General features: G+C 36.8%; 1 protein-coding gene across 4 annotated transcripts in view; it reads left to right on the top strand.

Annotated features, from left to right (window-relative positions):
• The window catches only part of sulf1 (sulfatase 1), a 147369-nt gene that overhangs the window by 4605 nt on the left and 129924 nt on the right, over positions 1–12840 (top strand). For all 4 annotated transcript variants that reach the window (XM_061965410.1, XM_061965409.2, XM_061965411.2 and 1 more), the window contains exon 2: positions 8071–8177. In XM_061965410.1, the coding sequence (XP_061821394.1) occupies positions 8071–8177 (107 nt within the window). The remainder of the gene's footprint in view (positions 1–8070; positions 8178–12840) is intronic.

Below are 12840 nucleotides of genomic sequence, written 5' to 3'. Positions count from 1 at the left end.
AAGATGAGTTGGCTAAGTATAAAAATGAGCCGACATTTTTGAATGAAAGAAACTGCTGTTCTAAATGTGTCCACTTGATGTTGCAATAGCAACTATTTGTATCTTTGAAGATGATGCTACATATGTAAAAAAAAATAATAATAAACCACATGATGTTAGTGCACCAGTCATAAATAACATCCTGTAATTTGATTTTGATAATATTTTTTTACCTTGATAGATTGAACATTAACACCAATGACTTAACTGATGAACATTATCACATAATTTATTCAGAAAGTATAAATAATGACAAATAAAGGTAGAATACTATTAACCGCAACATGTAAGTGTAAAAAAACAAAACATCATTAGGATTTGTACATTTTCAGAATGTGCTTGTTCTATATTTAAACAAAAAAAACAACAACCTGAAGTTGTCTTTATTTTTAAGTTATCGTGCTGTGATTTTACCAGTCCGGCCTATTTGAGAGTAGATTTTTCTCCATGTGGCCCCCGATCTAAAATGAGTTCGACAACCCTGCTCTAAAAGTACTTATACACATACTAAAATCTTTAAACCAGGTTTAGAAGACTTACTGTAAATGTGTCTTGCAATCATGTTAGCATTTAAGATAGCAGGCCATTAGCATGCTAGCGCCGATGTGTCAAAGTCAAAGCCCACGGGCCTTGACTTTTACTTTGACAATGAATTATCTATGGCCCCCGGGATGATATTTGGTTATTATTAGAACCGGCCCGCAGGCCACAGCCGCCTGCTGTTGTTTTGCACACACCAATACTCCATCAGTGTTGGCGCTAGTAATTTTCAAAATAGGATCCCAGGGACCCCCAAGGCATAAAAATGGTGTCCCACAGTAAAGTTTTGGGGTCCCAACTTTTTTGTAACCGTTTTGAAAACAAATGATAAATGTATGTATTATCCTGTTATATCTCACATTCTATATTGTATTTTGGAAAAAGGTTGTCATAAACGTTACTTAATTCATAAAAAAAATAAAATAATACAAAAGAAAACACATTTTTATGTATGTATAAATGTATTCAGTTATAAACATTCATTCACTTTCTTCTTTCCTTCATGGATCCAAACTTTACCGCTGCCAGTATTTTTTTTCTATTTTTTTATTGTAATATTTTCAGAATGTGTTTGTTCTATTTTTGGACAAATTAAGACAAAGAAAACAATCTGAAGTTTTCTTTATTTTTTAGTTTTAATGCCATGATTTTAACAGTCAGCCCCCCCCCCCCTGTGTGCACAATTTTTTGTGTTTGATGTGTTTTTATGTTTTTTCTTTATTTTTTCTTCGTGATCTTCACCTGGCCTTTGGTGCTGCGTGTCAGATTCCGACGCAAATGAACAGCAGTTTGATTTACAGCGACATGTGGTTTGGGCTGCTTTTGTGTCCTTGCAGTTGGTGTGCCATTACGGTTCTCTAGATGGCCCCATATGGCGCAGAAGACATCTGCGGCTCTTTAAGAGTGACATTAAAATAGTTATTGGATCATACGGGGGAGTCTTTGCCGTGGTATTTGCGTACTTTCCATTAAATTTTCTCACCACCTTTCATTCGTAGAGTTATGAAAAGAAATGTTGTGTGAAAAAAATGCAATGTAGCCTGCATGTGCTGTTTTATTAGCCGCTTTACCCCCCCATAAATGTAATTGATAGCTCAGGTTAGTCGTGGAGTGAAGACAGACAGACAACTCCTGAGACACCCCTGCGTCTTGGACCAAGTCCCTAATGTAGTCCCGTTTGGACCGCCCCCTCCCTCCTTTGCTCCCTCTGTGGCTGTCAGAGCTGAACAGAGGCGTGGAGACGACCACACAAAAGAAATATTTGTCCAATCTGTCCAAGCAAACTCCCTGATTGAGCGCTGAACTTTCCCATCACGCTCGCTCTTTATGCTCCGTGTGATGTGACGTGGAACTGAACCAGCTGACAGATTATAAACATCAGTAACAGTAAAAGTGCACTTGTGAAAACGTGATGTAAAAATGTTTTTCTTTTACCAGTATTATTAAGATCAGAGCGTGCTGTTCAGTATTATGTCCACTAATTGTCTCAGCCTCAGGAAGCATTACTATATTGGATTAAACGAGTTTAAAGGTGATTTATGTGGGATTTATTTCATGTTTGGAAGGCTCTCATATTGTTAAAATTTCTATTTAGTTGAGATGCTCAAAAAATCGATTCACCTATTGATCGCAAGTCTTATGTGTGCCAATTCTTAATCGATTCATCGTTTCAAAAAATTATATTAAAAAAACCCCGCTAAGAATGAAAGTAGATTTTTCATTTGTTTGTTTATATTTATGTATTTATGTAAAAGTAATAATTCTGAATAGAAAAACATATATTTAAAAATAAATCTACTTTAAAGTTTTTATTTAGGCCATGTCCTGTTTTCAAAATGTTTTATCATTGTATACCAAATAATGAATCAAGAATCGTGTTAAATTTAAAATGTATTCAAAAATGAATCGTCACCTCAAGAATCAGAATCAAATCGGTAGTTATTTAGGTTTTAAACAGGGTTTTTGTGCTCTAGCTATGAAAAGATTTGTTAATTCCTACTTTGCTGAAATTTTTTTTCAGGAGTCAGTCCTGGAACAAATTAAAAGCGATAAAGAAAAGGTTTACTATAGTGTATTATCAGAGTTTACCTAGCAACTCGTTGCTTTGTCAACTACAACACAATGCTAAGATGTTTTCTTTAAATAGCCTGGCGAATATATTTATCTACACCAGACTCAAAGTGGTCTCCTGCATTTGAATTTTTCTTTTAAGACAAACAGTTTGGACCTGCTTTGAACATGTTTAAAGTTTCACACAAAAATACTTGAATTCAGCAAACTTCAAAGGAATATTGTACTTATCATTTTAACAAATGAATGTCGGGATACACTTGTATAATAAAGCTTGTACTTATGGCGACAATTAATTATTTTTTAATCAGCATTGTTTTCTTAATACTTACTTTTATTTTGGTTTTGCTTTGTGACAGCTTTGTGAATTGGCAGGATGTCCCTTCTAAAAAAAGGTTTGTTTCGCAGCGGATGTTGCCATCGGAGGCCCGTCGTGTGTGTGTGTGTGTGTGTGTGTGTGTGTGTGTGTGTGTGTGTGTGTGTGTGTGTGTGTGTGTATGCGCATGTGTGTGTATGTGTGTGTGTGCGCATGTGCGTGTGTGCGCATGTGCGTGTGTGTGTTTGCCAGTGTGAAGTGAAAAGGGTTGCCAGGGGTGGTGAAAGCTTGTTGTTTGCTCATGTCCAGACCTGCAGAATGGATGAGGACACAGATGGGATTTCTCTCCGGTGGACATGGGCCCTCATGTGTGTTTGGGGGAGACATGGTAACGTCGTAGGGAATGGACAGGCATCTGATTGAACGCAGGAAGACTGAATAGCAAGCGAAAGTTGGGGGGGGGGGCTTCCAGTGATGAGGTCAGTATCAAATCCCTAAAAACAATTTTGCGGCTTCCAATGAATGTAAACGGCTGCTAATCAGGAAGCAACGTGGTAGGTCGGATCAGACTACAACGTACTTGTCCAATACAGTTCAGACCTTTCTTTGCCCTGACCTCTGAGGCTCCACCGAGCAATAAAACTTCAAAGCCTCGACTCAACAAATCATCTCCCCTTGTGTCCCTTCATATTTGCTTCTGGTGGGAACCTCCACCAACATTCTCCAAGAAACATCTAGCAGATTGCTCAAACAATATTGCAAAATTAGATGGTTTCAGTGATTATAACATTAGACCTGGGCCAACATTCGATAAGTCAATTAACCGAATGATCAATGAAAATGAACTCGATAAGTTTGCCAGCTTTGATAATCGCCGTGTGCATGCGTTATGAGCTGCCAAGAGGCAGAGCGGTAACTCTTTGCAGCAACTGCGGGAGTTTGTACTACATGCACAAGAACGGTAGTCATGATAACTGCTGTAAAACTCCCAAGGTTAGTATTAAAGGTTAGTAGGTTAGTGTTAAGGTTAGTGTTAAATCAAAATGATCAAAAACCTGTGATTGATAACCACAAGTTGTTGAAAAGAGCAGCAGTGGACTAGGGCCTCCCAGTATATCATAACAAACAATTCTGTGCTTAATAAAACAGTAGTTAACTATATTATGTAAAAAAAAAAAAAAAAATAGTAGTGGCATGGCGTTTTCTAGTACATAAACAATGTCGTTCTTTATATTCTCAATGTGGTGGTGGTGTGACATCACATGATAAAATAGATTAAAATAGGCTAATAAAAAGGCTAAAACATATTTGAAGAACAATCTTTGTTTTTATTAGAGCTGTCAAACGATTAAAATATTTAATCACAATAAACACACTTTACTCATAGTTAACTCAAAATTAATTGTGATTAATCGCAGATAAATATAATTTTTCGTCATTAGTAAGTGTAACCTATACGGATAATTTGCAAGTTTTTGTTTCCATGACTGGACAATTAGTATGCTTTGATGAAATGTCTTTTAAACATTAGGTTTATTTAAACAGCTCAACACAAAAAGGACATAAACATCCTTTTAAAGAGTTAAAAAAAATTACCTGCAGTGTATTGGTGTCTTGCGAGATTTTGTATTTTGTAGCAATACAGTATTTGTATTCCTCCTGTAGGAGCCCTTTCAATCAGAGGGGAGCGGAGGAGTCCACTTCCATGTTTAGACACCAGCATGACACATTAATAACACAAAATCATCATGGTTTGATTGTCAAAGATGTTTGGTAATGTAATCTGTGATATTTCTACCTGAATGAATGCTTCTGATATTATGTACATTACATGTTGTACAAGTTAATAGTTTTCATATCTCTGCATGACAATGTTTCAACCCTCTCTATTTATTAATAAAATGTAACATTCAGCCTGTTAAACATTCTGTAATTGCTGACTACCAATCAGAACAGGTTGTAAAATAATATACACTTTATTTCAATCTGCCATAAAACATTAGGTAAAAATAGGTAGAAATATCACAGATTAAAAAACATCTTTGACAAAGCATGATCGTAACGTAAGCCGATGTTTCATTGTTTTGGTAGTTAGACCAGATGTGAAGCTTAGCGCTAATATTGTGATGCTGGAAGTACGTGATTGGTAGAAAAAGGTGTTTTGACAAAAATCTACAATAAAAGTGACTAGAAGTGACTCTGGACTACTGCTCTACCGTCTTTTTCTGCTGAGATTTTATTCCAGTTTACTAAAGCAGTTAGCGTAACAATCTACATTTTATGTTAGTAATGCACTCAACTGTAATGTAAATACGGGCGTGAAGCTCCTCCTCTCTACAAGCAGCAAAGTGCGCAAGCAGCGTTCGCTCCAATGATTTTGTCTCACAACGAATGAAGATAAAATTGTCTTGTCAACTTGCCATGGCTTTGGAATTAAGATTTTCATAATGTCCCCCTCGCTATTTTGGAGCTTGTGGCTCAACAGCAACAGGACGCCATTACATTTCCCCACGCTACTGAATGGATCAAGGGTCAAAAAACAGTCAGGATGCATGTGCGCTATTTGCGTGTTAAAAAATAGATTGCCTTTAAAGGGACGCGTTATTGCATTAACTTTGTCAGCCTTACTTTTTATTCATTACTAGTATCAACATTTCAGCTTTTTCTCATTACGTTTACCCTTTTTGCTCCATTTTTGCTGTTTTTTTTTTTTTATTTAGGAAAAAAATCCAAGTATTTGATTTTTGCAATGTGCCCCACCGGTCCATAAAAAAGAGCTGCGTCCCACTATTAGCCCCCGGGCCACACTTTGAACACCGCTGGTTTACATATTTCACTTGGAAGGCATCGGTCTACCTAATGACAAAAGAGTGTCTCTAAGCTGTGTCTTTTAAGCAATGTGATAAAGGTTGTGTTGCAACAAGTTTGTGTTCTGCACGCATTGCACACGTTAGTAACACTCCCTGCCGGGCTCGTGTAGGTGGATCTCCGCTCTTATTTGTGCGGCAAATATCTCAACTGACCGCTTGTAGTTGATTACTGAATAAATGCATGATGCAAGACACGCTTTTCTCTTTCACTTCATCTCGTTTCGCTTTTAATTTATTGCTGATCGCCAACACAGATCCCTTCTGCTATGTCTGTTACGGAGCATAGCGCCAAAGTTCCATTATAATTTATTTGTAAGCCAGGGCTAAAATCGATGCGCCAAATCCGCATTTGTGGCAGACTGACTAAAATAAATAAATACATGAGAAAAACAGCCTCATTTTTTAAGACCGCAGGCCATCATCTTCAGCGCTGACTGCCCAGAGCTCACCCATTACCTCCCTGCTTGGCACTCAGCATCAAGGGTTGAAATTGTGAGTTAAATCACCAAAAATGATTCCCGGGCGCGGCCACCGCTGCTGCCCACTGCTCCCCTCACCTCCCAGGGGGTGATCAAGGGTGATGGGTCAAATGCAGAGAATAATTTCGCCACACCTAGTGTGTGTGTGACAATCATTGGTACTTTAACTTTACCACGCCAAAAAGAGACATGGCTGTCCGAGGAAAAAGTGTCTTCCGTATTAAGTATCCTGAACAAGCTAGTATCCAATTTTTTACGTATTGGCATCAAAGTATCGATACTTTTGACAACCACAAATTCAAAACAAGTACAAAATCCTTATTTAATTGCTTATTTAACCCATATCAAATGAATGTTGCGTTGAGTTGTTGCACCAGGTGACAGCGGTTCATGTATCCTAAGTGTCTCTTGTTTAGGGAGGGGGCAGTGGAGGCAGGGATCCCACAGTGCAGTTGTGACTTGTTGACAGGTGTAGCACGACGTAAGGTGGAAGGTCAGCAAAGTTGCCACGGCGATATACAAGTCTGGAACTGCTTCTGGCCCAAAAGGAAGGAGAGAGTCATTCCTCCTGTCATTTCTGTCATGTCATGTGACGCTGCCAGAAAATATTCCACCTGGCTGTCTATGTCAACTTCTAGAGTTTACAAATGTTATTGAAAGCCTAAACACTCTCCAGGATAGCCGCGGCGTTTGCTACTTCATGTTTTTCTGTCGCAGCGAGTCATAACATGCACGACATACTGTATGTGCGTCAATGGTTTTTTTTTCCAAGATGGTCTCTGACCTGACGGCTGGGGTGACGGCGGCGGAGTGGAACGGAACTTTTTTTCAGACGTCTCCAAACAGGCCGATCAAGTTAAACCAATATTAGGGATGGGAGGATCATTAGCGACGGAGCCGGGGGTGTTAGGTTGCATGGTGTACACTTCCAGACCTGTTCTGAACCTCTCTGATTGGCTGGAAGAGACTACTGATGGGGACACTCAATCAATAACTAGGTTGTTGTCAACCTACTGTAGTTGATTAAAATAACTCCCACTTCCTCAACCTTTATTGAGCTCAAAGCACATATTTTACATGAGAAAATACAAATAAAACAAAAAGTATACCCAAAAATAATGATTAGGTTGGTTATTAATCTTCTGCCATAGATGGATGAAAAATATGCGTTATTTGTAGTTAATTAATGATCATCTCGTCCATTGTGATGTTATTCTTGTGGTGGCGAACAGCCGACAGTTTCATTAATATTTTTTTTTTATTGATACTCGCATGTTAAAAGTGCAATTTTCATTGTTGATGATGTGCATTTTTTCAGAAACCAAGAATAAAGGTTATGGCAAGCAAAAAAAATGTTCCTTTAAGCTATTTTCCTGAAAATACGCATTTAGACTATAAAGTGTTTTGACCGATTAGTTGACAGAGTACTTAATCATCAAATAATGAATAGCTGCAGCCCTAATGTCGATTCCGGTGTCAAACCTTGCATCTTAAACCCTTAACTGTATGTACTGGAGTTTTACTTCCAATAAAACTAATTTACTGGATCATTTGGTGTAGCGCTTGCTTTTCTTTCTCTAAAAAGTATTCATTTTGCTTTTAAAACTTAACTGAAGTTTGCTGAAAGTTTGGAATAAGTTTTTTTTATTATTATTCTCAAGCTGCTGTAGCTCACACTGCGACAACATAGCATCATTTACCTGTCAGGGAAGTGTGAAAAGAAATTAACACCTTTCTTTTTGCGTTCGCCTTCCAGAATGACCACCATTCTTGATCCCTGTTCCAGACACTCTTCAGATGAAATCTTGCGAGATTTGCTGAAATGTCATGTGATGTCATGTGCAGTGGCGCTTCAGACTGCAGGTATGAAATTTAGTTACAAAAAATATTATTGTTCCATCGTATGACTTAATTTTAGTCCGTTACCTTATCCAGGCAACTTTAAACAGTCAAGCCTTATCTTTTCTTGATCCCGTCATTTTATAACCAAAAAAGTGACGGTGACATTTATTAATTGACATAAAATGTGAACGCCAAAAAGGTAACTTTTCATGAATAATCCATCAGTTTATTATGATGTGTGTTTTAGTGTCAACTTCCTTATTAGCGCTAAGCAGCGATATGATTACACAGCATTGTGCACACAGTTACTTCCTGTTCAGTGCAAAGTAAGCTTTAAAATAACAGCATTGCAGTATTAAATATTCTACCACAGCATCTAACACCAAACAATTTAAAAATTTATTATGCACCGGAAGAAAGATTCGCGCATTTACGAAAGTTTTTTTGTCATTGTGGTCAAAACATACAACGAAAAATCTAATGTGAAAACAGTTCAGTTCAGTTCAGTTCAGATTCAGTTTATTTCGAACATTATGTATTATTCTAATTGATCTTTTTTGTAACACAGTTAGTGAATGAAACGCACATTTGTAGTTGTTTCCCCATATTTCTACACAATAACTCAGATATGGTAACACTAACGAGCAGTAAAGAATATGAAGTGATTTTTGGTCTAGAACATGTTTTGCTTTATTCATTATTGATGGGTTTCTTGCTACTTTGTTGTATATTTTTACATGAGATTTCAAATTCATTTTATCATCTATTATTACACCCAAAAATGTGTTTTCTTTTACCTTTTCAATATTTACTCTGTCTATTTGTATTTGTGTTTGACTTTCTCTTCTACTGTTACCAAATAGCATTATTTTAGTCTTACTGAGATTCAAAGATAGTCTGTTTTTGTTAAACCATCTTTTTACTTTGTTCATTTATTCTGTTATTTGTATTAACTTTTTTGTCTTCTCTCCTGAACAAAATGCTGTTGTGTCATCTGCAAATAATACTAACTGTAAGTCCTTTGTAACTTTACAAATGTCATTTATATAGAGATTGAACAATTTTGGTCTGAGTATTGATCCCTGAGGTACACTACAAGATATTTTTAGCTCTGTGGAAGTGTGTTCGCCTATCTTCACGTATTGCTTTCTGTTGGTTAAGTAACAGAAGAATAGTCAGAGAATAAAATATGCGGAACTCGAGGAAACACAAACCCTATTGAATGGATTTGAATGAAGTCAGGTCCGGCTCACGTCCTGCCCATGCATTGTGGTCGAGCAGCGTCTGTTCTCAATGGGTACTAGGTGCCATTTCCATCCATCCATCCATTTTCTACCGCTTGTCCCTTACGGGGTCGCGGGGGTGCTGGAGCCTATCCCAGCTGCACACTGGCGGAAGGCGGGGTGAACCCTGGACAAGTCGCCACCTCATCGCAGCATCGCAGGGCCAACACAGATAGACAACATTCACACTCACATTCACACACTAGGGCCAATTTAGTCCCCTTTCTCAAAGAATAATGCCCCCGCTGTGTTGTTTTCGGCTGTACGAACCGTTCTAATCATGAAAAGGATAAACGCTTCTTCACAGTTCCTGGAGAGGTAATCAAAAAGGGCGGAAGAGTGCAAGAATTAACAAAACGACAACAAAAGTGGCACGCACTCCAGTACAATGGAGCAAAGTAGAGGCGCGAGTAAGCAGTGACCACTTTGTTGAAGGTTTGTTTGATATATTTTTAATATATTTTACTTGTTTAGTATTTCCCATTGAAGTATTATCTTGATATCATTTGTATTTTAACAGAATCCAGAAAGTCAGAGTCAATGATACTTTGTCAGGAAAAGTACTTCTACGTCTCCCCTATTTTTTTTATTTTGAACAGAAATGTATATATGACAACAGGACAAAAATCAAATGTGGTGATGATTCAGTAATTGTTAGTTTGTTAAATGGATGTGCAGTCACAGGTGTCATGCTGTTGGTTTCTAGGTTGTCTCAAGACGCAAAGTTAAATCATGAAATGAATCCTTACCTGAGCAAAAACTAGAGTCTTGATACAAATTTCCTTGACCCAGCCACACATAAAGAAGTTGTAGACCTCCATGGTTTTCCAAGTTTTCATCTGTTTTGTCGTGTAGAATGACGTTAGAGCACTAGATGGTTCGACAACTCCAAACTCCACCGACGGATAACACTTGATATCACCCGACAAATCTTTTTTTGAAAGGTATAGAGATCTATTTAATTGATAGTTTGATTTTTTTTTGCTCGTATCTGCTTTTTGCAGGATGATCTAGACACCTTGCGTACTCACGCTGCTTGCTGCACAAGCTCAATCTTGGCTTGGTTGACTACCACTGTTTTTAATTTCCGGAAAGAAGTCACGTGAAAACATTTATTCAGTATTTTTTTACTTTAGAAAGTTATATGGTTGAAACCAATAATGATGCCAAAAAACATTAAAAAAAGATGGGAAGTCCTCATATTCTTATTTTGAAAATTTTATTTTGTTTATAGATTATATGCAATCTATTGTTGTGTTCCCTAATTTGAATGTACATACATGAAGGTCTGTGTTGCTGAGCCTGACCTGGACATAATCTGGACTGTACATAAATGCTTACTTTGAAAATGTAATTTTGTTTATAGATTATATGCAATCTGTTGTTGTGTTCCCTAATTTTGAGTGTACATAAATGAAGGTGTGTGTTTGGACTGGACCTGGTTTTAAGAACCCTTTAAACAATCTAATTTCATTGACAACCTGGTCTGGTGAAGATAATGTCCTTTTTTAAAAATTGTTATAAATAATTAATAAAAAACATTTTCATGAACAAGAAATAAAATAAAATAAAATAAAAACAGTTACATAGAAACTAGTAATTAAATGAAAATTAATCAAATTAACTGTTAAAGGTTAGTACTATTAGTGGACCAGCAGCACACACAATCATGTGTGCTTCACAGACTGTATCCCTTGCAGACTGTATTGATATATATTGTAGGAACCAGAATATTAATAACAGAAGGAAACAACCCTTTTGTGTGAATGAGTGAGAATGAGTGTAAATGGGGGGAGGAGGATTTTTGGGTTTGGTGCACTAATTGTAAGTGTATCTTGTGTTTTTTGTGTTGATTTATTGATAAAAAAAATTTTTTTAAAGTCACGTGATGGAATGCAAGCGATTTTAACACTCATTATACTTTTGTTTCTGGCATAATTTTACAAGTAAATTTGTGAGCAATGGTTACTTTCGGTTTTGGTTATGTTGACCACAGCTTGCTGTATGTCGACGTCACTCTGCCAGTCTGAGGGCTGTTGAGATAAAGGGGTTCCACTCTCCGGCTCAGGGTTCTCCAGAGTTCCTTTCAAACTTAATTGCTGACTTTAGCACCCTAAAACAGCAGCCCTCATAAAACCGATGCGCTATGCTAGCCATCATACTTCATGTTACGAGTGAGGTTGCATTCACAAACACCTGAAGTTATGAACATTAACACAAAGAAGGCATTTTTTGCACGTTGTTTATGTGCTGTGTTGCTGCAATAATTATGAGTTGTTTCATTTCTTATTTTTGAATGTATTTTTTAGGGATGTTCCGACCAGGGATTTATGCTGCCGATATCCATGAGTGAGATTGTCCGATACTGATCACGTGTATTAACTGTAAATGTTTTAATTTATTTATTGTGAGTGCTGTTATCAGTTTAACAACATCAACAGAAACTACATCCTTATTCTCATTACACACAATTGTTTGATCAAAACATACTCAATAGTACACAATAACTAAACTAAAACACAAACTACTGTCTACTACTCATTGAAATCCCATTGGGTTTTGCCTTCAAAGTCCTCCTAATGCCCAGGGAATTATTCTCAGAATTTGAAAACATTAACAAAACAATAAAAATGATTTTGAGAAAAAAAACAAAAAACGATTTAATCACTCTACTATCAATCACATACGGATATTAGCTTTAATGTAGACACCACCAATTAATGGATCGATATGCCCTTCTACGTGTCGTGTACTGACTGTGACAATGCTGACACACTAAAAGTTATTAGCCTCTCTCGAGCCTCTTTTTAATTTACTTGTTCATTTCATGTAAATAACTGCTTACTTTCTGCTTTAACACTTAGCATTTATATCTTGGTGTTGTTTCAAGGTAGCTTAGCGATTAGCTCAGCTATTAGCATGTCTGCTTCTGCTTGCTCTCGGTGTGTAACTTGCCTCATCCTAATACTTCATAATAATACTTAACATATTAAGAAATGTTATTTACTTGGTGCAGTAAAGGTGAGTTTTATTAGTTTAGGAGAGCTGCTTCACACTGCATATGGAGACACATAATTAGCTGCTAGCCGCTTGTCATCTGGGTAACTAAATATAAATACAGTGTCAGTCAGAAGAGGGTTTGTGATTGGCATTAAAAGTCATTTGTATTACTTAGATATAATTTAATTTATATAATGATGTTAATTTATTTAATTGAATACCGGTAATTTAAATTCCCAGTCTGTTCAATTCGAATACCATAAAATTCTAATTTTTTATTTTTTTTTAAACAAAAAGTTGCATTTTTAAAGTACAGATTTGGTAGTAGTATTGGTTAAAATGTAAACGATACCCATCCCTACTGCAGTGATGAACTGTGGTTTGTCACACTTAGCAGAGTA

This window comes from Nerophis lumbriciformis, linkage group LG07 (genome assembly GCF_033978685.3).
Source record: "Nerophis lumbriciformis linkage group LG07, RoL_Nlum_v2.1, whole genome shotgun sequence".
NCBI lineage: Eukaryota > Metazoa > Chordata > Actinopteri > Syngnathiformes > Syngnathidae > Nerophis > Nerophis lumbriciformis.
Note: the sequence above shows the minus strand (reverse complement) of the source record. Positions and strands in the feature narration are given on the sequence as shown.